Consider the following 27686-nt stretch of genomic DNA (forward strand, 5'->3'; position numbering starts at 1 on the left):
TCAAGCCTCAGCTCTGCCATTTGCTAACAGTGACTTTTAAAAGAAACATCTTTATTGACATGTATTTCCCATACCACACAATTCGCCTAAAGTGTATAATTCAAGGCTTTTAAAAAGCATATTAATGGTTATGTGCAAGTATTAACATGGTTGATTTTAGAATATTTGCATCACCTCAAGAAGAGACTCTGTACCCTTTGGCCATCACTTTCCTACTCCCCCTGCCCCCCACCAGCCCTAAGCAAGCACTGTCTCTACAGATTTCTCTGTTGTGGACATTTCATATGAATGGCATCACACGTGATCTTTGGTGACTGGCTTCTTTCACTTAGCATGATGTTTTCAAAGTTCATCCATGTTGTAGTGTGTATCAGTCCTTCATTCCTTTTCATGGCTGAGTAGTACTCTACTATGTGGCTATACATTTTGTTCATTCATTCTTCAGTGGATGGACATTTGTGTTGTTTCTTCCTTTTGGCTATTATGAATAATGCTACTATAATCATTTCTTTACAAGTTTTTGCATGGACATGTCGTTTCATTTTTCTTGGGTGTATATACCTAGGAGTGGATTGCTGGGTCATATAACTCTATGTTTAATTGTTTGAGGAACTGTTTTCTCACTTGAGGAACTGTTTTTCTCAGTGTTTTTTCACTTGGGACTGTTTTCCCAAGTGGCTGCACCATTTTGCACTCCCAACAGCATTGTATGAGTTCCAATTTTTCTGCATTCCTGTCAGTACCCTTGTGCCATTGACTTTTTGGTTCTAGCCATCTTGCTGAAGTGGTATTTCATTGTGGCTTTGATCTGCATCTCCCTGGTGACTAAAGACGTTGAGCATCTTTTGATGTGCTTATTGGCCATCTGCTAACAGTGGCTTTGACACTGGACACTGAACTTCAGTCTTTCCTCCTGTAAAATGGTACAACCACCATCCATGGAGCACAGTGGCAACACCGCGACTCTCTGGGCTGAGGACACATGCTACAGCAAGTAATCCCACAGCCACTGGACCCAGGGACAGGCAGCCTCTGCAGCCAAGTGTCCTGTCCCTTCATGTCTCCGCTTCCAGTCTTTTCTCTGTATATCCTGCAGCCAGGCTTGGGCTGCTGCACGGCTAGAGATGCTCTATCATGAAACCTGCAGCAGGTGAAGGTTCTCCCAGCAAAGTTTTTGCAGAAAAGCGATGCACTAAGTGAACTGTTCTTCAAATGGTGTGAGCTGGGAGTCAGGTTTCTGGCTTTTCAGCACATGGGTGATGTTCTTGGGTGAACGATGTTTCCCCAAAAGATATGTTGAAGTCCTAAATCTCAGTGCCTCTGAATGTGACCTTAATTGGAAACAGAGTCTCTGCAGGTGTAATTAGTGAAGGTGAGGTCATACTGGAATAGGGTGGGCATTCATCTAATGACGGGTATCCTCAGAAAACAAGGGAGAGTTGGAGACAGACACACAGACAGGGGATGGCCATATGACAGCAGAGTCAGAGACCGGAGTGATGCTGCCCACAAGCCAAGGAACGCCAAGGATGGCCACAGCCGCCAGGAGCTGGGTGAGGCCAGGAACTCCCACTGAGCCTGCGGAGGGAGTGTGGCCTGGCCAACACACTGATTTCAAACCTCTCCAGAACTGTGAGAGAATACACGCCAGTTTTAAGCCACCCAGTTTGTGGCTTAATTTGTGACTTTGTTAAGGCAGCAATAGAAGACTGACACAGGATAATGATGTTCGGGAATGATGTGGAGAGCCCTGGGGGGTGGTTCTGTTCCATGCTTGTTGGATGCTTGGCATTTCTGGCCACCACAATGTATTTACTGAGAATGGCCTCTCTGCCCAGTGGCAGAAAATGAGTATGGCCCTGGTTCCTGTCCTCAGCTTAGCATGGGAGACAGGAGGCAGGAATACAAGCAGCAGCTTCAGAGGCAACACCAGGCAAGACCAGGGTTGTTGGAGGTGTGGGCTCCAGCCACTCCCAAGCCGGGGCTCTGAATGTGGCCCCTGGTGCTCTCTCTGATGCTCCCTGACAAATATGGCCCTGGGTGAGAAAACCTCAGGCCCCTCCCACTCAAATTCCGATTTGATTCTGGATCGCCAGTGTAATAGTTGTGATTATTTTCTCACAAGGGTTATAGGAGACCTTCTGATTAAGGCAAACGTCTTGTACATCAAAAGCTGCTCACTGTCACCCCTGGGCTTACTATTAATCATTCTCTCTTAAGTCTGTTCCCAAAGGGCCTACCTGGCACAGGCCAGCTGCTGGGCCCAAGTAATATGTTTTAATCAATGGTATTAAGCTTTTCCATGTTCTGACATTTTAAGTAGATAATTAGACTCGAGTCACCAGGTGTCCAAGAGTTCTGCTTTTCTATCTGGAAAATAAGTTTTGAAAATACCTATCATGTACACGTTTGTATTTCTACTGAAACCATCTGGCAACCCTGGTAAAATGTAAAAGGGAATCTCTGATCTATAAGAAAAAACAAAGCCGGAGAGAAATGCAGGAGCTTTATTATAAATCATTAATATTTTTGAAGTTAACAACTGATAAACTCATTTAGGCAAACATTTTGGATTTAATGATCTAAAGCCCACAGATGCATGCCACATCTAGCTAAAAGTACATAAAAAGCGCACCTCTGGAAATAACAGCCCTCCCTCCGGCTGAAGACTGAGAAGCACGAAGGATGCTTCTGGATTTCTGCAGCGGCAGGGCAGGGGTCTGCACAGGCCTGACCTGGTGTTGCTGGAGCGCGGCATCCCCTCCTGGGTGCTGCTCTGAAAGGCAGGCTGGGAGGTGCTTGCTGGGGTGTTCCATGGCAGCGCTGCTGACCAAGTCTGGGTCTCTAAAAGCCACCCTCAGTTTATACCAACTGATCAGGAAATAGGCGGTGACAGGGCCTTGAAGGGTACGTGCTGGCTTCCCTTAAGTTGATTAGATGGGAAACCAAACACTGTCTTTCAAGTGTGAGGCTGTGCCGTGCTCCCTCAGGGAGAAGGGGCGCCGGGTCTGACCAGGTCTGCCTCTGCCCTCACCAGCTGGCAGATGTGAACTGGAGAACAGCACCAGAAAGGCTGGTGGTTGGCAGCTGCTCATGGCACAGTTGCTGACCTGCAGCAGATCGGCTGTGGGTGAGCAGGACAGTCAGGCCCTCCACAAGCACTGTTCTGGAGTTTCGTCTGACTAGGTGAACCCTCTGGCTTTTCGAAGATGCAGGGTACCCTACTGCCACCAGCCAGTGAGCAGACTAGGACATCTCTAGACAGGAAATTCATCTAAAAATCGGAGGACAACCTGATGCACCCAAGTGACGATGGACCCAGGCAGCTGTGCACACGGGGTAGGAGGCGTTTGGAACAGTTAGACTCATCAGTGGATAGGTTTTTCTAGCACAAATGGAATGTGGTGTCTCATGTCCCTAGGGAGACAAAGGGCAGGTTTCTTATCTGGTCTTTCCAAGCTTTCAACTCTCTGGCTCAAGTGTCCCAGAATGAACTAGAAGTCTATTCCTCCACCCTGGTCCGTGGTCATTTCCAGGACTCCGAAGTGGCTCAGGAGGTGATTCCTGAAAGGCAGCCCTTGCTTGATCTCCTGGTGGAGCCTGTCTGGGCTGAGGCGATGCTGGGCTTGCCGCGCCGAGATCTCATGCCAGAAGTCCTCCCTCGGAGCTACCTGCCTCCAGCCTCATTCTTTGGCATGTTGACTCCTGGAATTGAGGGGCTATTTCTAAGATGCATGCTTTTTTGGCTTTTCTCATGGGTGCCTCATCAGCCTGCACAGGATCCCCCATCTCACAAGAGAGGGAAATTCGGCATTGCTGTTCCCTGCCTCTAAGGGCCTTTCTGAGGGGCCGCCCAAACTCATTCTCTTATTTCTTACTCTCCCACAGGTGTTAAGATTTTATTGTCCCATACTAAAAAGCATGCAATGACTGAGCTTTTCTCCTAACCTTAATCTCATCCTCTCAAATGTGTGCCTTTTTGTTTTTTAAGACCACAGACAAGGACATCAGGTGACTGCTGAAATAGAACTAAAGCTAAAGTTTTTCTCGGATCTTGGCAAATTCTGCTAATGGCACCTCTAGGGGCACAATGATCCTCAAATGACATCCGACCGGACTCCCCATGAACAAGGTTTGGGCTGGAGCTGTTTCTAGTTTTAAATACGGAAATGTAAGGCAAAGGACAGAGCACTTGGTTTTGCCTTAGATTTCCCAGCAGAGTAGGATTTGGGAGAAAGTGCTGGTTCTCTCTGTCGGGGAAATACCAAGTGCAGCAGAGCCGGGGCCGCGGGGGAGGCTGGTGGGCTCCAGGCTCACTTGCGTGGCTGCTGGATGTGCTGGGTTCTTGGGGAAGTATGCTTGTCCATGGAGGCATGCGGCTTCTGGTGAGCCACCTGCGCGGCCGCCGGGGGGAAATCTTTGTCACCCTGTCAGGATACATGGAAAGCTCAAGTTGATCAACAGGAAGCATGGGGTTCATGGGTGAGGAAGTCCCCAGGCCAGCACCCAACAGCATCTCTGCAGGAAGCAGTGGGTTTGTGTGTGAGGAAGCCCCAGGCCAGCACCCAACAGCATCTCTGCAGGAAGCAGTGGGTTTGTATGTGAGGAAGCCCCAGACCAGCACCCACCAGCGTCCCTGCAGGAAGCATGGCGTTTGTATGTGAGGAAGCTCCAGGCCAGCGCCCACCAGCGTCCCTGCAGGAAGCATGGGGTTTTTATGTGAGGAAGCTCCAGGCCAGCGCCCACCAGCGTCCCTTCAGGAAGCATGGCGTTTGTATGTGAGGAAGTGCCAGGCTGGTGCCCACCAGCGTCCCTTCAGGAAGCATGGGGTTTGTATGTGAGGAAGCCCCAGGCCAGCGCCCACCAGCGTCCCTGCAGGGCAGGCATGGACTGTGAATGGGTAAAGGAAGGTGGAAGCCTGTCCCCTGTGGGTGGTGGAGGGCCTGGGCCATCAAAACCAGGGAATGGCAGGTGGCACTGAGGCCCACACACTGGCAGGACAGCAAGAATGCTCACTGGCTCTGCCTCATGCCGTGAGACACAGGAACATGTGACTCCCACAGAACTGACTTGGATGCTGGGGGCTTTCTTCTGCTACATCTGTATTTGTGACTATTTAAATTGGGGGCAGGACAGAACCAAATCTAGGATCTTAAGTTCAGATGTGCCACCACAGCTGTGAGCCAGGCCTGGGATGCTGGCCGGGAAGGAAATGCACAGGGCGCCTACGAGACAGAGCCAGGTTCGGCCTGCCCAGTCTCAAGAGGGACTCGCTATTTTCCAGAGGGATCAATGGGCTTCTGTGGCAACTGTGGGTGTGGCCAGGGTGGGGTCCACATGGGCAGGCTGGAGCCACACTTCTCTGGCTGGCAGGTTGGCTGGCTGTGGTCACAGCTCCACCAACAGTGGGCTGTCCCCAACACTGGCACTTTCTTCAGGCATCCTCTGATAAGAAAGTGAACGTTCTGAAAACAGCAGCCCTGTGGATGGCAATACTGTGGGGTTCGCTGGTGGGGGTTCGCTGGCGGGGGTTCGCTGGCAGGGGTTTGCTGATGGGAGTTTACTGGTGGGAGGTCTGCGCTTAAGTCACAATGTTGGGCTCACCAGACGGGCGGCTCTGGAAAGGTAAAGGATGTGACCCAAACTGTGAGTCTGGCCTGCGGTCTGCAGAAGCGCCCTCTGGGGAAATGTGGCAACGAAGACAGCCATGGCCACAGATGAGATGAGCAGTGGTGCTGGGTTATTCCAGGTAGAGTTTAACAAAACCAGAAGGAACCAGGAGACTCCATGCTGCCATGCAAAAGCCTCAAACCCACCGCAGACGCTCCCAGACTTACCCGGGCGATGACCCCAGAGATGAACACAGTGGGTTTAGGTGGACTGGAAAAAAAAAGGGAAAAGGCAGATTTAACAAAACAGTCCACAACAGGGGACACGGTGGCAGACAATGTGTATGTGGATGAGCCAGGCTGGAGGGTGTGGAGGTGGAATGGGGAGCAAACCTCTCCTCTGCGTTATTTGTTGTAATGATCACACTATGGGGCTCGGGAGCCTCCTTCTCCTGAGGCTAGTTCAGCCCCAAGTACGAGAGAGAAAGAGACTGCAGCCAGCTGCAAGTGAATTGCCTTCAAGCACTTTCTACTTGTGTTTTTTTTAGAGACAGGGTCTCTGTCACCGAGGCTGGAATGCAGAGGCACGATCATAGCTCACAGCAGCCTCCACCTCCTAGACTCAAGTGATCCTGCTTCAGTCTCCCGAGTAGCTGGGACAACAGGTGTGCATCATCATACCTGGCTTTTTTTAAAAATTTTTGTAGAGACAAGGTCTTGCTATGTTGCCCAGGCTAGTCTCAAACGCCTGGCCTCAAGCCATCCTTCCACCTTGGCCTCCCAAAGTGCTGGGACTATAGGGATGAGCTACTGTGCCCAGCCTATTTTTGTTTTTTGGTTAAATCAACACATTTTAACTATGGGCAAGCCCAATTATTTTGATTTCATGAGATCGTGAAACAGGCACTTTCCTAAAGCAGGGGAGAAGTAGCTTTACATGGTGTGGACTTGGAGACTTTCTCACTGCCTTCTCAACCCTGGGCTTCCCCTTCCAGCGTCCTCACAGGGGAGATTCCAGAGCCAACACAAACCTCCCGTCCCCATCAATCCCTGAGCATTACAAATACAAGGTCCTCGGGAAACTTGTCACCTCTTGACATGTTAACTCACACTGAGCTCACCCAAACTGTGGAGTATTGAGGGAATGGATGCAGTACCAAAGCAATACAGCTCAGTGTGAAAAAACAGACAAGCCCAAACGGGCTCAAATCGCCAGCAGGTCTACCACATGGAAACACGCGCTGTTAACATGGGGCTATCCTCCCAGGCTTTCCTTCTATGGACAGATGAACGTGCTTGTCTTCTTGTTAACTTTTTTCTTACAAAAATAGTTATACTGTTTTGTAACCTGCCTTCTGAACTAAGGCTATGGCAAGCATCTCTCCATGTAATTATATACTCTTCTGTACATTTATTTTTTATGGCTACGAGTGCCATAATTTAAAAACATCAGGACACAGTTTGAGGTAGTGGACAAGGTGTGTGCACTTCCAAAATGCCTCCACCAAGAGGTACAGACACACAAGAGCAGGAGGTGAATACAAGGTCAGCCCAGCTGGGACAGCGCGATCGATCGGGGACACTCACGGGGGTCCCTCTTGGCTCAGTTTTGCTTAAGGCCAGCCCTGCTGGGCAGAGGGGTAGAATTTGTCCCCCGAGCTCCCCAGCCTGTCTCTTCCCAGCTCTGCTTCTCCTCTGCTGCCAGTGGTCTTTTTTAAGGAATCCACTTGTCTTAGCTTTGTCGTGCTGCAGGCAAAAGTCCCAGCATTCCGAAAGTTCACTGACTGTTTACTTCCCCAAAGAGTTTACCAAAAACACCTGAAATTCCCCCAAGTAATTTCTGTTACTTTGCAACATTAAGAAACTTCAAGTTTTACTAAGCAGCACAGAGATGCCCCATACATTACCTTGGTTTTATTTGGTGTTTGTTGTGTGGTTACCCAGGTTGGATTTTTTTCCCCTTCCTTTACGTATATGATTTAGCTATAGGATTAATAGCCGGCCAGAAATGAGTAAGCTCAGCTCAAGTTTAAGCCCCGCCACGTGGTATAACTGAATTCATTTGGATTCTTAAAGCACATCCTGCTGTGATGCCTGATACCATCCACAGGGGAGGGCATCCAGGGATTCAGGGCGAAGGAGTTTGCATCCAAAGCTCGGGAACTGTGGTCTGAATTCTAACATTTTAGAAAGATTTGGAAAGGAATACAGGAATGGCAGCACAAAGTTTCTTAACGTCATTTGGAATGTTCTTTTAAACATCTAGGAACAGCCTGAAGCAGGGATGGCCCCACTCTGGTAACGAATCATATAGTATCATCTTCAACAAGGCACAGCCGTCTTTCCGTAGCAGGAGTGCACAGTGGCTTCCACTGTCTCCATGTCTTATTTGTTTTTTAACCTGTTGAGGCTCTGAAAGGCGGAAATACAGGAGATCACCCCACTCCAGAAACTTGATAAAAATGTCATCCATAGAGAGTCAATCTAGTAAGAATACATGCATAATAAAGGGAATTAGCTTCCCCACCAAACTGAGCCCTAAAAGGTGGCTGAGGAAGCTTGAGTAATTATATACATATATAAACACCCTCCCATCTACAGACAGACAGACAGACACACACACACACACCTTGTTTTATGGCATCTGCTTATTGCACTTCACAGGTAATGTGTTTCTTTAGGAATTGAAGGTTTGTGGCAACTCTGCATAAGCAAGTCTATGGGTGTCCATCTTCTTTATTATTATGTCTGTTAATGGTGATCTGTGGTCATTGATCTTTGATGTTACTACTGTAATTGTTTTGGGTCACCATGAACTGTGCCCATATAAGATGGTAAACTTAATCAATACTTGTTGTTGTGTTCTGACAGTTCTACTGACCAGCCATTCCCTGTCTCTCTCCTTCTCTTCAGGCCTCCCTACTCCCTGAGACATAGCAATATTGAAATTAGGGCAATTAGCAACTCGACAATGGTCTACAATGGCCTAGAAGTGTTCAAATGAAGGGAAGAGTCGCATGTCTCTCACTTTCAATCAAAAGCTAGAAATGACCAAGCTTAGTGAGGAAGACATGTCGGAAGCTCAGACAGGCTGGTCTCTTGTACCAAATAGCCAAGTTGTGCATGCAAAGGAAGAGTTATTGGAGAAAATTAAAAATGCTACTCCAGTGAGCACTGGAGTGAGTGACAAGGAAGTAAAAGAGCATTATTGTTGATATGGAGAAAGTTTGAGTGGTCTGGAAAGAAGACAAGCCACAACATTCTCTTAAGCCAAAGTCTAATCTAGAGCAAGGCCCTAACTCCCTTCAGTTCTATGAAGGCTAAGAGAGAGGTGAGGAAGCTGCAGAAGAAAAGCTGGAAACTAGCAGAGGTTGGTTCATGAGGTTTAAGGAAAGAAGCCATCTCCAGAAGATAAAAGTGAAAGGTGAAGCAGCAACTGCTGATGAAGAAGCTGCAGCAAGTTCTCCAGAAGATCTAGCTAAGATCATTGATGAAAGTGGCTACACTAAACAACAGATTTTCAGTGTTGACAAAACAGCCTTTTATTGGAAAAAGATGTCATCTAGGACTTTCATAGCTAGAGAGGGGAAGTCAATGACTGGTTTCAAAGCTTCCAAGGGCAGGCTGACTCTTAGTAGGCACTAATGCAGCTGATGACTTTAATTTGAAGCCAATGCTCAATTTACCATTCCAAACATCCTAGGAACCTTATGAATTACGTAAAATCTACTCTGTCTGTGCTCTATACATGGGATGACAGAGCCTGGATGACGGCACATTGGTTTACATCAAGGTTTACTGTTTTTTTTTAAGCCCACTGTTGAGACCTACTGCTCAGAAAAAAAGATTCCTTTCCAAGTATTACTGCTGATTTATAATGCTCCTGGCCACCCAAGACCAAGTATAAAGGAGATTAATGTTGTTTTCATATCCGTTAAGAAGACATTCATTCTGCAACCCATGGATCAAGAATTTTGACTTTCAAGTCTTATTATTTAGGAAGTAATTCCACTGGTGGATTTGGGCAAAGTAAATTGAAAACCTCCTGGAAAGAATTTACCATTATAGATGCCACTAAGAACACTCATGATTCATGGGAGGAGGTCAAAATATCAATATTAGCAGGAGTTTGGAAGAAGCTGATTCCAACCCTCATGGGTGACTTTGAGGGGGTTCAAGACTTCACTGGAGGAAGTAACTGCAGATGTGAAAACAGCAAGAGAACTAGGATTAGAAGTGGAGCCTGAAGATGGAACTGAATGGCTGTGATCTCGTGATTAAACTCCTCAGGGATGAGGAGTTGCTTCTCATGGATGAGCAAAGAAAGTGGTTTCTTGAGCTGAAATCTACACGTGGTGAAGATGCTGTAAACACTGAAATAACAACAAAGGATATAGAATATTACATAAACTTAATTGATAAAGCAGTGGCAGGGTTTGAGATGACTGACTCCATTTTTGAAAGAATTTCTACCATGGGTAAAATCCTATCAAACAGCATCGTATGCTGCAGAGAAATCTTTCCTGAAAGGAAGAGTTGATCTATGTCACAAACTTCATTGTTGTCTTTTTTTTTTTTTTTTTTTTTACAGAGGGAGAGGGTCTCACTCTGTTGCCCAGGTTGGAGTACAGTGGTGCGATCTTTGCTCACTGCAACTTTTACCTCCTAGGTTCAAGCGATTCTCATGCCTCAGCCTCCAGAGTAGCTGGGATTACAGGCATGCACCACCATGCCTGGCTAATTTTTGTATTTTTAGTAGAGACAGGGTTTCACCACATTTGCCAGGCTGGTCTCGAACTCCTGGCCTCAAGTGATCTACCCGCCTTGACCTCCGAAAGTGATAGGATTGCAGGCGTGAGCCATCACACCTGGCCTGTTGTCTTATTTTAAGAAACTGCCACAGCCACTCCAACCTTCAGCAACCACCACCTCAGTCAGTCAGCAGCCATCAACACTGAGACAAGACCCTCCACCAACAAAAAGACTGAGCCTCACTGAAGGCTCAGATGATCATTAGCATACAGAATTTTTAAATTTTTTAAAATTTTAAATTAAGGTATGCACATTGTTTTTTAGACGTAATGCTACTGTACACTTAATAGGCTACAGTGGAGTGTAAACATAACTTTTATATGCACTGTGAAACCAAAAAGTTGTGGGACTCACTTTATCATAATATTTGCTTTATCATGGTGGTCTGCAGCAGACCCTGCAATATCTCTGCGGTCTGCCTGTACATATTGATTATTGAAAAGCAGACAAGCAAAACAAGTTAAAATCACTTGTACTTCTGTATTACTGTGTGTATTTATAAAGATTGACACATGCACAGAACTACTGTCCCATCACAACTGCTGAATGGCCATGGAGACTCTGGGGGCTAAAGGAGATCCCCAGCAATGAGGGTGGTCTACCCTGTGAGTACGCCACCCTTTGCAGAGGTGGAGTGGAACTCCAGGACGCAGAGGCGCCGTCCAGCAGCAGGGCGCCAGTGTGGAGAGGCCTCCATGTTGGGTGTTCCTCACAGGCTCCTTGGTTGAGCCCAGCCCCACTGTGTAGTAGCTGCCACGTGAGGCTCTCGGGGGACCCGGCTATCAGGAGTCTGTCTCCAGCACTGGTCCCCTGTGTGCACTGAGGACGGGAGTCTGGAGCCCAGGGGCCTGCCACAGTCCCACCCTTCCTCCCTGCCCTCGGTGCTCCTCAGAGGTGGTGTCCTCTGGGCGTCTCCTGCATTGATCACGACAAGGGTGGGGTTCTATGCCTCGAGTATGTCCCCGGAGAAACGTGTGTGAACAGTGATGATATGAGATCATGACAGCTCTGCTCTAGCCTGAGTGCTGGAAAACACACATGGAAGCCGAGGCCTAGAAACCAGCCTCTGACTCCCGGGGCACACTCTTTCCTTTCCTAAACCCACATTTAGCACCTCACCCCCATGTGAGCTGCTCAAGACACTGTCCCATCGCAACTGCTGAATGGCCATGGAGACCCTGGGGGCTAAAGGAGACCCCAGCAGTAAGAATGACCCTCCCCCGACAGGCCCAGCTCATTCCAGGAGGGTCCAGGGCCGTGGTTGCAGGTTGCAGAGTCTAAGAGTCCACAGGAGACATTCACAGATGGCGCTGTCCTTGTGAAACCCCAAATTCACGGAGATAGCTCCTTTGTGGTGAGTCATTACTGGATCTGCTGAGCTTTAGTGGCTTGCTGGATTCTGCTCATAAAGACAGAGCATGTCAATGAAAATCATGCTAGGCTCAGCGTAAGAAATGTGCCTCTGCCAACCATTGGGTGGTGGCGGGTGAGGCCCGCCGGGTGCGGCGATGAGCCAGGGACTGGTGTCCTTTGTGCTACAACCTATACAAAGTGGCTAGTCATTCTGCTGGATGTGGTGCTGGCGACTTGGCCGAGTGACGGCAAGACTGAGGGTCTGGTGCCGCAGTCAAAGGGACTCAGGATGGAAAGGCCATGAACTTGCCCTTGTGCACACCCTGAGGGCTGACTCCGAGCTGAGGAGCAGGGACAGGGAATGTCACTCAGTGGCAAGCTTAGGTCAGAGCAGTCTTTTGGGGCACAACCAAAACAGTGTGCATTCCACCTAATTAACTTGGGGAAGAGCAACATGAAGACCTGAGACTTCATCCTGCACTGCTGTGCTCCAGCGCCCCCATCTGTTTGGCACTGGTAAGAAATAAGGCACTGAAAGAAAAGAACCCTGTGTGTCCAGCACTTCCGCAGGTGAGGTCCTTGCTTTAAGACTGCACTTTTTACACAATATTCAAGAATTGTGTTGTGTGAGAGAGTCTTATAGAGCCGCAAGAGGTGACTTGGCGGGAAGTGACAGGACACCAGACTGAGGGTCTCCTTTAGCTCTGGTCTGCTCGAGGCGAACGTTCTTCCTAAAGACAGTCCCAAGCTCTCCCTCCCTTCTAACTTCGCTTTGAAACCCCAGCCAGCTCAGCCACTAATTACAAAAAAATTATGTACCATTTTAGCCATTTTTAAGTATACAGTTCAGTGGCATTAAGTATATTCATAATATTATGCTATCATCACCTTTATCTATTTCCAGAACTTTTTCATCATTCGCAACAGAAAGTCTGTCCCCGTTAAACACTAGCTCCCCATTCTCTCCTCCTCTCAGCCGCTGGCCATCACCATGAGTTTAACTGCCCTAGGGATCTCATGTAAGTGGAATCATACAGTACTTGTCTTTTTGTGTCTGGCTTATTCCATCTAGCATAATATTGTCAAGGTTCATTTATGTTGCAGAATGTGTGGGAATTCCGTTTTGAGGCTGAATAACATTCCACTGTACGGACAGACCACTTTCTGCTTATCCATTCATCTGCTGATGGACGCCTGGACTGCTGTGAGTGGTGCAGCTATGGATGCGGGTGTGTAAATACGTGCTCGAGTTTCTACTTTCAATTATTTTGTGTGTAACTCAGTAGTGGAATTGCTGGGTTATATGGTAATTCTGCGTTTAACTTTTTGAGGAATCACCAACCTGTTTTCCACAGCAGCTGTTCCATTTTAGATTCCCACCAGCAACGCACATGGGTTCCTATTTCCTCATATCCCTGCCAACACTCGTTTTCTGTTGTTTTGTTTTATTTTGTTTTTTGGATAAAGGCTCTATTCTAATGGGTGTGAAGAGGTATCGTACTGTGGTTTAGATTTAGCAACTAATTTTAAGAATAAGCTTCCTTGCCGCAGAATAATAAATATCAATCTGTATTGATCATTCATTAAAGGGCTTTCTGAACCAAAAGTCGCCCCCAAAATTCTTCTCTCCTCTAAAACTGAAAAGGCCATAATTGGCTGTAAGGACATATGGCAGCTGCCCATGAAAAGATGGCAAAAGGCAGGCCTCTTCCAAAATGTCTAACGGCAATATGTATTTTCATGTGACTTGTCCCGTGACAGAGCGTATGTTGTGTTGAAGGTTTTCATCAAGTTTGGCCCAAAGGCTTCAGAGCCCAATCCTTTTTTCCAACTATAATTAACAGCAACTTAAATTGGAAAACAATTATTTATGACGTTTATATAGTAAAAACAGTTACTAAACTCTGAGATGTGGTAGCTTGAACAAAATCTCACCAGCAAGAAACCCCAGTCAAAGGTCTGGGTGTAAGGCTGTACATGCAAAACACACCTATTTTAAATGCCATTAGGCTTCCATGCAAAGTATAACCTACATTTCTCAAGTCTAAGAAGTATGATAGCTGCTTTGAGGATTTATTTAATCTGATGAAAATCATTCTGACAGACGCTGTTTTGAAGATGCAACATTATTTTCTCTCAGGAAACAGAGAGAGTGAAAACTATCAACCCTATTTGCCCCATATCCTCAGGCTTTTCCAGACTTTAAAAACTACACTTATTTAAATTTAAAGGAACTGCAAGCCAGGCAGAATTAGCCAGGATTAGAATCCAGGTAACACTTCCTATACACTAGCAGAAACTGCAGCTTTTTCACACCCAGACTAAGCAGCCACCTGATGTCCGTGCACATGGGTCTCTATTGTCCATCTGGCAAGGACCACATCAAACTCTTAAAAGGACCCTTTGTCCTTAACAAAAGTTCGCTATTACTTATTTTCTAAATTTTCTTAATGAAGAAGATTTATACCTTATTGGCATTCTGTGGAAACTGCAGACAGACAGGATAAAATGCCAGAAATGCTCAGTGAGTGAGTAACCCTGTGGAATGCAGATATCATCAAGACTGAGTTTGATGGTCTCATCTTTAAAGGAACGTGGAAAGGGCTGAGAAACCCAAATTCATGGTTTTAAAACTTCCCTAAACTCCCAAACGGCAACTATTTAACTCAATATATTCAAGTTACTGATACCCCAACAGGTAACTCATATAAAAATTGAGAAGACTTAACATTCTTTTGTGTTCTAAGGCTTTACACCCTCCCTCATCATCGCGGGGCTCTGACAGCCTGGTTTCTGCCCCAGTTCTGAGAGTTGTAAAGCGATGCACTCTGTGAGTTAGGGCTGGACAGGAGGTTCCCTACGAGGCAGACGGCTGCTGCAATCTATACCTTCATGCTTTCACAGTTGAGAGCTGAAGGGCCTTCAGTGGGGGCCACCTGGATGTCTCCCAGGTGGGCCGGATTCTGTCTCCCCGCACTTAGTCCAGCGCCCATCCCAAGTCTAACGCTTTTCCACAGGACAGCCCTTTGATATTTGAAGAAGGCTACCACAAGCCCCCAGAACATCCCTTTCCCAGACTCAAAGGCATGATTTCAAATTCCTTCACTCTCTCAGCTATTCTCTCAACTGCATTCCAGTGTGGTTTCTAGAGTTTTGCCTAGAACTGTACATGACACCCCACATGTACCTATTCAGTCCCCACAGGACACCGATATCGCAATAATACTTTCCCCTGGGTTACAGAGAGCAGGCCAGCCAGGAAATGAATCCGGGCTCCCCAAAAGGACCGATTGCTAATAATCTTCAAACAGGATTGCTACTGATAGGCAACTTGTGAACAAAGTAATTTGTATCTGCTGCCCTGCTCCAGCCTGGCTCACCACAGCTAGTTTTGTGGGGTCCTTACCCTTCTTCCCTTAACCCTGGGGAGCTTCTGCCTGTTAGAAAAATGCAGTGCCCTTCTTCACCCCAAAATAGGATTCTGTGCAACAGGGAGGGTCCGATGTGCATCCAACTGGTCAGCCTCTTCCTTCCCAGACATCCTGGCAGGGATTAGGGTCAGCTTAGTTACCACGTAGGTGCATTCTGGGATGGGGAGAAACATGCACACACACACACACACACACACACACACACACACACACACACACACGCGTAGTAGTAGTGAAACTGGGAATCTGGTCAAGTCTCTGATCCCGCTGAAAGTAATCAAAATGGCAGCAAAGAGAGCTGTATGTGGAGAGCTGTATGTAACAGAATCATTTTCATGTTAGTTTTGACCTGGGTTCATGGAAGTCTATTCAAGTTATCCTCTGCAAATTCTGTCTCCTTTTCATGTAAATGTACTCTATCAGCAGGAAGCGTGTACACAGAAGGCAGGGACATATGGCCTTTAATAAGCCACTGGTGCTCTATTTTCCCTAAAGGATAGAAATGATCTCAGGTTGATAAAAGCTACTGTTTATCAATCACCACTATGTACTATGGACCAGGTGCTAAGTTAGGCGCTCCCCTTAGAAGTGCTGTATCTAACTCTCTTGGTCCTGTGAGGCAGGAGCTGTCCATTTCACAGATTAGAATGGTAAGTCAGAAAGGGCCGGTCATTTGCCCGAGCGTTGCACAGTAATAAGTGCTGGGAACCAGACTTGGAACGAGGGCCGTATAGGGCATGTAACCTTGGCCGCAAGCCCAGTCCCCTCATTTTAAAGGGCTCAGCAGCCTCAAGTTTTAGCTTGTCTTCTGTATATGATTTAGAGATGAAGAGTTTTAAGGTAAGCAATCTAAATGTAACCTGAGAGTCTTTTGTTCAACCAGACAGTACAATATATTCAAATCTACCTAAAGATTTACTTTCTGACTTGATAGTGGATTTTTTTTTTCTGAAAAATGATCACTTATGTCTCTAGCATGTAACTAGCATACAAAGCACTTCCACATAAATCATTAGCTCATCTGAGTTCCTTTGGCAGGTGATGTTCTATTTTATGGAGAAAGAAATGGTGCTTCAGAGAGGCTGGAACCTTGCTTGGGGTCCTGGGGGTGGAGCCCGGGAGGAAGCGCAAGGGCTGTGCTCTTCGGTTGGGTTGTCTGAGATCTCCACCATCTCAGACGACTCTGTTCCTCAGTCTCGGGAACAAAATGCAGGGGAGGCTTCAAACCATCCAACAGATCCAGAGGCAGCTGACAGGTCCAGAGACGATTCAGAACCACAGAAAGGAGGGACCGTGGCAAATGGACACCATGAGTGTGGGCTAGGTTGTTGGATGATCCGGGTTCAAATCCTGACTCTGCCAGGGACAAGCTGGTGAGCTGGTGGTTGACTTTTCTGAGGCTTAGTTTCCTTGTCTATAAAACTGGACAGCAACAGACCCTACCTCCTTAGGTGACTGTATATATGTGTATACACACACACACACACACACACAGACCCTACCTCCTTAGGTGACTGTATATATGTGTATATACACACACACACACACACAGCAGAAAGCAACAGATTCTAAAAAGGGTTGAAATAGAGTTTCAGAATTTGCTTCTAGGCTGCCTGGCGGGCTCTGTGCTTTCCTGAGGAGGGTGGGCAAAGAGACTGCTTTTCCAGGGTAATGACCTTGAGAACTGGGCCGCACCTCAAATCAAACCCTCTGTCAGTGCAGGAGAAGAGGCCCTTGGGCCTCACCCACTGTGTGCCGATGAAAGGTAGTCACAGTGTATGCTTAGCACGTGTGTAACAGAGAGGACACACGCTAGAGCACTGCAGTGGGATGGGGCACTCTCGATCAGCTTCTGCCCACACAAAGTGAATGGGGCCGGGGGCTCTTCTCATGCACTGATGAAGGGGGTGACTTAGGTTGCGGCCCAGCACACACGCTCATTGACTGGGAAAAGCAGTCTCCTCATCCACTCTCCTCAGGAAAGCACAGAGCCTGCAGGGCAGCCTAGGAGCAAATTCCAAAACTCTTGTTTTGACTCTGCTCAGAATCTGTAGCTTTGTGCTTCCAGAGTTTATAGAAAATATATTCCTACCTGGGGTGACTTTTTAAACATTTCCTAGTAAGTCGATGGAAAACAAATCCGTTCCTGCCATTTTTAGTTCTTGAAATACCTTCTTGGCTTGGTCTTAATTTATTTGGGCTATTAATTTTCTGGACAGCAAAATAATAATTAGCATGGCTGGTGAGCAGAGGGAAATGTCTCACTCGACTGCACCCAGACATTTCTGGATAACGTCATTCTTCAGAGTGTGACAGTCGAGGCTGTCTCCCTCCTTCAGCCTGGCTTCAGCACTGAAAACATTTCCACAAGATGGCACTGCTGGTCCTCTCAGCCCACGAACGCTCGGGCCAGCTCGGCCACCTCGAGGAGAAATGGAAGCCGGCCGAGCACTGTGGGTGAGGGCTGCTGGCACCTGGGCACGAGGGTGCCCCTTCTCCCCAGGAGTGGCTAATTGTCACATGAGTCTGACCAAAGGTATATAAAACTCAACTCCAGTGCCATAAACACAATTCTAAACCCGCGAGAAAATAATCTGGAACCTAATTCCTTCTAAATTTGGTATAAGAAATTTATAACATTTTTCAAAAGGGCACAATCAGAGGTGCTTTTCTTGGGGAGAATGCTTGAGCTCATGTTCACATTGGTCTAACAGCACCTTCTTTGCAGTGAGATGGTGGTTTCATACAACTGGAATCAGCCTTCAAATCCCTCAATGAAGAGGGTGGGACAGCAATCTGCCCCTTCCTCAGAACTACTGCTTCCAGGACACTGTGATTTCAGGACAAAACTTCATCCCAACCTGTTCTTCTGGGTCTAGGCCAGGTCTGGGTCTGTGTGGGAAGGATGCTCTCATTTGGGGGTTCTGAAATATTTCTCTCCAGGTAGCATTCCACCCACAGATATTTGGCTAATTGTTGATCCAGATATCAAAACTTCACAGAGATTTTTTTTTTTTTTTTTTAGTTAGGAAAGGCTAAAACCCCAAGTTCTGAGTGTGTCGGGTGAAGAGGGCTCATCAGTAGATGATGTGTTCCACACTCTGCATGCAGTGTGAAAGCCACAGACTGGGAGTCTGGTTTAAACAGGCAGGAACCTTCATTTTCCCTCTAGACACAGCTCCAGAAAGCTCCTGTGTGCCCAGCACTCTTCCCGTCCCAGATCACTTCAGCTTCTGGCATGTGGATCTTCCCTCCCCCTCCTCCTGCTCTTCCTTATTCTACCTCTTTCCCTGGATGCAAAGAAGGGGAAATAACGACAGGAAGTGTTAACTACTCTTCTCACATCTTATGGATTTAATACATAGTGACGGTCCTGGGCCACTGAGAGTCTCAAAATTCATCACATATACAGGAGCGACCACATCTGAGGGGCACAGCCCAGGCACCACTTCCTGACAGTGAGCCAGGGAGTAGGGGGTGTGGTGGGGGGAGGCCTCAGCCTGGTGTAGAAATCCCAGACATTCTGCTGCCATCTCTACAGGAGTCAGAGGCGATTCAGAACCACAGACAAAAGCAGTGTCATGGCACGTTTGAGGGCTTGGGCTTAGGAAATAGACGGTTCTGGGATTGAATCTCAGTTCAGATGAGCAGCCTCTCAAAGCCTCAGTGTCCATCTGTAAGATGGGAATGATTCCTACTTTGTAGAATAGGGAGTTTAAAGAAAATAGTGTATTCACTGTGCTTGGAATAGGCCTCCACTGACAAGCTCATGTTTAGTGGCGATAAATAATGAATTAGTTTCCTATGTAAAGACAGTCAGAAATTGCTTTTTGTCTTCTAAAGCATAACACTTCCTTTCTCTCGCTCTCATTTCTTTCAAGACTGGGGAATTTCAGAGTTTCTCAGGGCTTCTTTGAAGAATGCCAGCGTGCCCACCTTGAGTTTCCTCACTCCTCTGTTCTAAGCATTGCACTGTGCCATGGGGCAGGGTTTCAGGGCATTACTATGAGAAAAGGTTCCCCCAGCACCAAAGAGTGGGAATCCCTGTCCACTTCCACTCCCAGCAGCCTGAACAATTCAAACAGTATAAAGCAGCAAAAATGACTGCTTCCTTTCCTTAATGAAATGTTCCAGAGAAGGTAACTTTTAGGAAGAATGTAGATTATCATTAAAGGCAAGGGGCAAATTTTAAAAAAAGTGTGCATGTTTAACTACATGGCAATGTGGAACATACTAGGGGGAAGCCCACCTAGGCTTAGCTGTAAAGCCACATTGTTGGGAGACCTTGGCTGTAGGTGGGCCATCGCTAAAGATGCTAGATCAGGCATCGGACATAGTGCTTTGCAGTATTCAGAAAGGCTCCTGGCACTGCCCTAGGAAGTGCCTGCTCACCGTGCTTTATTACATGGTTAGCTTGTTACAAGACAGATGCGTGGCTGTCCAGCAGGGCTTGAGGACAATTGGTATGATTATTAGTCTGTATAACGATCATCTATGTATTAAAAACTTTACATGTTGCTTGATTTCAGTATGTAACATTTACCCTAAAAATGATTCCATCTTTGATTCTGAACACGTCCATGCTTTAGAGTCATTCTTTGGAATTTCAATTATGGGGAAGTGCTGGTGACTGCTTAATGCTGATTAGACGGGTGCTTTAAAAACCACTCTATTTATTGTCTATATTTTGAAATGCAATCTTCAGGCTCAAGGGTCATGTTATAAATGGTATAATTTTTGGGAGGTGGGTGTCCATGGTTCAAAGTACAGAGTATTTTAAATAGGATAAAACTATGGTGGCTCTAAAAAGGAAAATGATCATGTAGGTAGAAAAAAATCCAACAAGACAACTGTCATTGGAATTCCTATTAGAAAGAAGTACACACTAATCCAATACAGACACCAAAAAACTCATCTGGTTCCATCTCCGGAAGCACAGGTGGCTGACCTTAAATGGGACCAGCTGTCACTAGGATGTTTTTGTGTCGAACCCAGCAACAGAATTAGAGAGATGCCAGAGTTAACTTGCACTGAGGATACTTTCCAGCCAGGTGTCTCTTAGTCACGGAGCTGTGCATCTAGCAAGAATCAAAGCATGGCCTGTGAGAACCACGCACAGTGTGGGCTCAGGTCAGGGACACTGCATGATGGACAAGGGCTTTCTGATTCCTCTGTGGCTGAATTCACCAGGAATTATGTCCTTAGTCCACCTTTCCCACACACAGCAAGGGAGGGAGTTGGTGAGGTGAGAGCACAGCTACTCACCAGCCAGCCAGGCTGATGCAAGTAAGTGTCCTCAGTGATCTCTGGATCTGCAAATTCAACTGCTACCTGATTGGAAATGCTAGCTCTGGGGACCCTCCTAAGGCCCTTCCTCAGATCATACCAAGCACTTCGGCCTTTTCCAGGCTTAGCAAAAAAAAAAAAAAAAAAAAAAAAGAGAGACAGCAGGGTCAAGTAGACAGAAAACTAAACTCACAACCAATTCTGCTTACTTTCCAAAACTAGCTAGTGAGTTGGGATAACTTACATTAAACCCAACAACCCTACCTTCACCCACGTTTATAGCAAACACTGCAGAGTATTAGAATAGAATGGGAGCACAGCAGGGCAGGCTGTGGTACAGACCAGCATCAAAGGCCCCTAAAGTCTGGGTTTCGAGAAATGCACTGTGAGCCACTAATTAAAGTCTTCACTCACTCCCTCATATTGACTATTCATGATGCCCTGATCTCTAGTGACTGGGTCTCTCCTGGGTAAATTAATATTCAGGGCCCTAAGGTTTACTGTGGTTTATTTATTAGTTGGTTTCATTCATTTATTCACACACATACTATACATATATATGTAGAGTGTCATTCTATCTATCAATCAATCATCTATCTATCTGTCAACAAAAGTTCTCTGAAAAAGGAATTTGGAGGAAAGAGATTTTATTCCAGTGAACAGTTTGCAAACCAGGGAGACACAGCCTCCAATATAAAATGAAGGTATGTTCCAAAGAACAAAGGAAGGCTTGGGTTTTAGAGCAAAAGTTCCCACCCAGGTTCCCAATCAGGTCTGTTTATTCAAATTTAAAAAAATGAAATTTGCTTAGTTCTGATTGGCTGATATGGCTGAGTCCTGGTTGGTTGGTTCAGGTGAGCTCTAAAAGTCCCAAAGATAAAAAGGTGCAGGTATGGGAGGGATCTCAGCGTACCTGTATGACCCCTAGTCGGCAAATGGCCACTTGGCTCTATTTAAAATCTGGACTCAGTGAGCCACTAAGGATCTATATTGGAAGACTGGCCCTTCCAGGTTCACATTTGTTCACATCTACCTACCTACCTACCTACCTACTTACCTATCTGTCTGTCTGTCTACGGTGTTGATAAGTATCAAGCATGCCTGAAAATAAGGAAGCATTTGCACAATCTCTGGAGCATCTCCTACTTTTTCCTGCCTGTCCAGTTGCTGGAGGGACATAGGAGCTTGTCTCCGCTTCTTATCACTGTCACCTTCTTCCTCCTCTCCACTAACAGGCATTTGGTGTTCACACACTGTATAGGATGCTGGGTTAGGGACTGAGGTGAAGACTGGTCCCAGAGGGCTCCCTAAATAGCAAGAGGCCAACAGGCCACACCTGTGAGGTTTACCAGAAGCTAATGCGAAAGCGGGTCACTATGGGTTTCTGGAAAAGTGGGCTGTCTCTGTTTTGATGTGGCCGGTCTCTGTGGCAACCACGTGAAAACTAAGAATGTCCTTATTGACAGGAAGGACTCCCACAAGACTGATCCTCCTTGAGGGATGAGAACTCCCCGGGAGCTATTCCTGAGGACATGCAGGGAACCACAGAATCTCTGTGAACTTGGCAAATGAGCCTTTCCAGAGAGGAGTGAAAGGGCAGGGGCAGGAAGCAAGGGGAATCTCCAGTGTGTGCTGCACTAGGCCCCAGGCCCACGGCTCTCATTCCTTCCTGCTTCTCCCAAAGGTTCCCTGGGGTGTCCCCTGCCTTGAGGCAGCTTCCTTTGCTTTCCATGGGGACAGCCAGATAATATGCTTTACCACCAGCAAATCTCACCAGTGAAGATATCTACGTGCCCTGTTATTCACAAAGTGAGGAGGCAGATGCTGGATGATGGACAGAGCAAGCTGCGACCCTAAGGGCTCCTCTCTGAGCTGAGATGCACCTGGAGGGCACAGCCTCGAGCATGAAGAGGGTAACCAGAATGGGGCCCTGGGTGGGACCCTCCGTGGGCAGGAAGTGACATACTTCTAGGGAGCATTAGGGCTCAATGGAAACTTTCCACTAAGACATCAGAGGGGAATTGGTTTGTAGTGTATAATCCTCACTTTGAGGTGGTATGTATGAGTAGACATCTACATGACAGCCTTCCTTCTTCCACGTGGCTGGGGAGATAAGTCCACCCATCTGATTCTGAGGCCCACTGAGAAGTGACAGAAAGTGCAAGAACAACACAGGTGCATTTCAGGAGAACTGCCACTACCATCTCTAAGGACAGCTGCAAACCACCCTGCAAATGTTAATGAATTAGAATGCAAACTAAGGTTGGGGCCAAAGGAGGAACTGGAGGCTCTTTGTTCTCCTTTTCACACCTGCTGGGACCTGTAGGAAGGGGAGTCTTGTTAGGGATGGGAGAAGGGAAGGACATTTTCCTCTGAGGCACAGGTTCTGGCGGGGAGTTCTCACTGGCACTGTGGAGCCCCAGGGGCAGCGTGGATGTGTGGGGCATGGCAGTCAGTGTGCATGGATCTGTGCTCACCACCACTGTGCCTGGGCGCTTCCATCAGGTAAATATTCACTGAGCAACCACCCAGTGCCTGCCCAGTGCTGGGTGCTGGAGACCCAGGAGCAACCACCCAGACGGGGCCGGCCCTGCTGGGGCATGAGGGTGCTGGGCTCTCTGCAGCATTATAGGACTCAAGGCTGACTTGACCTGCTTTGCAAACTAACCCAGAACCCTTGTTTCTCTGGGTCATGTGCTATAGGTAAGATGTTTTACATTCTGTTATCTCAAACCAGAACACATTGGCTGAGCAGCACAAGGCAGAATGTGTGAAAACAGAACTTTCCCAGAAAATCTGGGCCATGGGGCCCCTGCTCTGAATAGCCAGGTGTGAAATGCCTGTGTCTGTGCTGTTCCATGCATCTGATGAACAAGCTGTCACCTTAGAAACCAGAGGGAAGAAGCCCACAGAGAGGTGAACACCCAGGAGGCAAACCGTGGCATCTGGCTGGGGCATGCGGGTACTTGGTCAAGACCTGAAGCAACCATTGGCTATGAGGGTTTATTTCCCAAGGAAACAAAGAATGCAGTGTTTAAAGTGAGATACATGCATAAAGCACCCAGAGAAGTCATCTGCTTCTGTGTTGCTTGTTTAATAAAGGCAGGTAAAGATGGAACAGGAGCACTAACTCAGAACACCGATTTAAAAGAAGTCAGCTGCATCATGGAGAACGCAAGTCAAAGAGGAGTTCTTTTCAAGCTCAAGATGCAATCTGCTGCTTTTTCTCAGCATTTGCCTCAATAAGGAACCAATTTGAATATTTTTAAACCCAGCATCTTTATGGTTCAGTGACGGGGCTGAGAGAGCCCTAAAATGGTTTTCAAGGATATAAGTACAAACATACTGTGCAGTGTAGTTTCCAATAATGATTGCAATGTCAGATGACATTGTATTTGTCTTCTATCATTTTCTTAAAATAAATAAATAAATAAAAAGGTTGACGGTGGCAGGGGGCGGGGGGGCAGTGGGTGGTGCAACCAATCCCCTGCCATCTCCTCTCTGACCAGTAGAGGGAGAATGAACTTCATTCAGGGCAGCAAATTAGGCCTCAAGTTATCCCTAGGATGATGGTTATGTGTCCCTGATTCCCTGGGACAATCTGGGTTCAGGCATCGGTCCTGGTGTTATTACTAGCAGTGCTTTCTTTCACTCTCAAAGCATGTCAGACTAAATATGCTGCATGATCACTCCAAGCTGAGACACGGAATTCTGGTATGATCCTCAACTTTTCCGGGGCTAAGTTTCATTGTTCATGGAAGAAATGCTCGGATTGCCTGTGCTTGGTTCTACCTTGATACTTAAGCCAGCTGATAAACAGCAACTTCAAGCCTGGCTCATGTTGTCTTTCCATCACTTTCCTTCCCCTCCAAGGGCAGGACTTATACTTTCCCAGCTGTGTTCCCACAAGAACTTCCCACTTATCACAACAAGGCTTTAGGCTTCTGCACGCATGGCTCCCCTTCAAGGTCAAGGACCGTGGTGGAATTTGTTGTGTGCCCAGCGCCTGGCACGTGGTCTGGTGCACACACATACTCAACAAATGCTTTGAGCACCAAATGACATCACTGGTCAGTGACCCTCAGCTTAGCACAAGTTTGTGGTCGTGGTCAGGCAGTGAACGAACCAGGGTGCTTAGCTGGAACTGTTTGTTGCTCATTTCTTAGGAATGAGTAACTCTCATGCCCTGCCTGCCTCAAAGGCTTGCAAAAGAGCGATTAGAGATAGTGGATTTATTTTTGTGACCCGACAATCTGGCTAAGCTGGATCTGCTGGCCATGGGTTGATATCTGGAGTCCCCAAGCAAACAGGCCCTTCCTCCAGCTTTTGCCAGATTGACCTGGAAGATTAGCTTTTCTCCCTCTTTAGAGGGAGCTCAGGCTAACAGGTACTTCTTCAGATCTTTTCAAGTCAAACTTGAGAATGGTGATAGAACCATGAGTTGAAGCTTAAATGATAAGCACAGTTAGCTAGAGGCAGTAAGGAAAAGAGGGATGGGGTGTTATCAAAGACCACATTCACGAGCCTGAATTAACGAATTTAACAGGAAAAACTCCATCTACCTTCTTTATGGCAACTCCTGGCAGCTGCCAACAACAGCTGGATGGCTTTGCAGGACTCCTGCCTAAACCAGAGAAAGACTACGGATCAAAGGTAGCTCATCTTGTTAAGAAAGCATGTCTTTTTAATAAAGTGCGATGTCACTCATGACCAAAAAACCCTTGCAAAAGGGACAGTAACATGCAGACAGATATGGACCCTTACCCTAAGCACAGACGATCTGGCATGCCTTGCCTCCTCAGCCAGAGTCTCGAATGTCTGAAGGATCTGGGTCTTAAGTTTTCAACTTTCGTCTCCTTACCTAAGGCTACTCCACAATTTCTGGGTTTAGTCATCTGCAAGTGAGTGCTGGGAAACAGCCTGTTTCTGTTGATTCCCCTTATCACCAAGCACCTAAGAGCAGGAGCCAGCTGCAGGGCTCTGTGAGGAATGACTCACTCTGGGCAGTAGGACACACCTTACAAAGCAGGGGTGCTCCCAAAATAGGGAGCTTACTTGTTGGAACACAGTAAGATATTTTTCCCTTTAGAAACAATATGGATGATGCTTAGGTCCCTAAACTGTCTCAGAAGACACACAATCCAAGCGTAGGCTGTGAAATCCTAGTGTGCTGAGTTGGGGCTGAGAGCTGGGCCTGGCCGGCTGTGGGCTTCTACAGAGTAGTTGCAGCCCTGTGCACAGGCAGGGGGGGTGTCACCAGCTCCCATGTGGGCAGGTCTGTTTGCTGTGCATCAGGTGCTTTAAGCTTTGGAACAACTGTGCAGGATTCTATTTTAGTATTCTGGAAGCATCATTGAGGAAGTAGTCCAGTTAAGTTAGCTCTAAAAAAACTCTTTTCTCTAACAATTAAAAGAAATATACCAAAGGATCCATAAGGGATGAATAAATTATTAAACTATTAAGAAGTTGCTATAAATATGCAGTGTTAATTCAATAATTCATAACGGACTGGTACAACAAGATTTTTTAAGGCTCATAAAATGCTGCTGGCTTTGGCAGTAGCTAGTGTCCTGGGGCTCATGCCAATTGCTTCTTTACACAGCAGCCTGGGTGTGGGGGGCACAGGGAGGCTTCCCCTGGCTGGCTGCCCAGGGCCTCTGGGTAGAGGACAGCGCAGGGCGTGGCTGTGGGGATGTGCCTTCACTGCCTCTCCAGCCCTGCTGGGGGCCAGGCACTGGCTTGTCTCTATGGCTTCACAAAACATGCAGCAGCGGTGAGGAGGGGGAGAATTCACAGCACCATGCTGTGGCGGAGAGCAGCATCCTGAGGGCTGGGCAACCTCTTGCCTGAACCCGGGAACAGGGCGTCCTGCCTGTCAAATACCAGCCAGCCTGGTGACCTTCATCTTCACAGGTGCCTTTGTACCCCAGAGTTTCCTTTATAGTCCCTGATCTCTTTTACCTGGAGCCCCTGGGGCTACATAGTTTTCAGAATTCAGGATTTTTCAAGTTTTATAAAGGCAATATGTTATAAAAATCATATATAGTGAACAGTTCTGGAGGGGCTTGGGCAGCACCCCATATTCAAACCCATTAATTTTTCTACAGCAAAATGTATGGATATTACACTAAGTAGGATTTAGGGACCATAAATAGCCTCATATCAGTTCAATTTTTGCCACCATGAGTTTCAGTGTGAAAACATAAAGGCCTCTGCAGTTTTCCGAGTGCTTTGGAATGTGTATTTGCTTGCCCTGGAGACATGGGCACTTTCCGCTCACCACTTCCTATGCGTCTCTGTGCTGTCGCCCAGTCTGCTGCCAAGAAAGGGAAATGGATTAGAAACAAGTAAGACAGTAAAACTGTCAGGAGGTAAAAAGATTACTCCTGGATTACATGGAGATGCCATGGTCGGCTCTATACACTTATCTGTATAGAGTAAAATTGGATTCATTCAATTAAGTGAAACCCTTGGCAAAGCAGAATAGAACAAATGCAATCAGGGAATTTTCCCCAAATTGTATCTTGGCCTTTTCTGGGTTAATAGAACTGAGCACCAACACCTGTCTTCTGTTTGTGCGGCTTCTCACTGATTTTAGAGCCCGTTGCCTGTGGTCCCTCAGTCTTTCCTGCGCAGTGTACAGGGCCAGGAGCCCACAAGCATCACTGACCTCCTTTTCATATAGGTGAGAAAGCAGCTTAGAGGCAGACAGTCCCTGTGGTCAAAGGAATGGGAGGAAGTGGCGCCAGGACAAGCACCTGGGTCCTCAAACTTTCTGGCCAGCTCTGGTCTTCCTACACCTGTCGGATGCACAACCTCAGAATTGTGGCCCAAAATACATTCTGCCTGGCTCTCATCCTGCAATGCAATTTGAGTAACCTGTGGTCAACTAAATTCTGGAAACACTACTTCCTGTATCCTCCTCTGAGAGACTGAAATGCCCCTTAGAGTACTGGGGCTCTGAGCCATCTTAAGGAAACCAGATTAACTTCATTTCACCCATTTCCTGAGTGCGTCTGAATAAGGAAGCCTTTTGGGCAGAACTTCCATTAGCATCAACCCGCCGTGGCCCACACTACAGAGGGCTGTGAGACATGTATTAAAGGCAGAGTTTCAATTGTGTTCCATATTTTACGTAGAGGTGAAGGTGGCTTACACATTTTGGAAAGAGTTTTACCTCGGAGGCTAAAGAGGG

General features: G+C 47.0%; 1 protein-coding gene across 1 annotated transcript in view; it reads right to left on the reverse strand.

Annotated features, from left to right (window-relative positions):
• Positions 1 to 2493: 2493 nt before the first annotated feature.
• DAP (death associated protein) overlaps positions 2494 to 27686 on the reverse strand; it is a 79928-nt gene continuing 54735 nt past the window's right edge. The window contains exons 3-4 of the mRNA XM_054488252.2: positions 5838 to 5880; positions 2494 to 4427 (exon numbers count right to left, since the gene is read on the reverse strand). Coding sequence (XP_054344227.1) covers positions 4314 to 4427; positions 5838 to 5880 — 157 coding nt within the window. The 3' untranslated portion in view covers positions 2494 to 4313. The remainder of the gene's footprint in view (positions 4428 to 5837; positions 5881 to 27686) is intronic.

This window comes from Pongo pygmaeus, chromosome 4 (genome assembly GCF_028885625.2).
Source record: "Pongo pygmaeus isolate AG05252 chromosome 4, NHGRI_mPonPyg2-v2.0_pri, whole genome shotgun sequence".
NCBI classification, from domain to species: domain Eukaryota; kingdom Metazoa; phylum Chordata; class Mammalia; order Primates; family Hominidae; genus Pongo; species Pongo pygmaeus.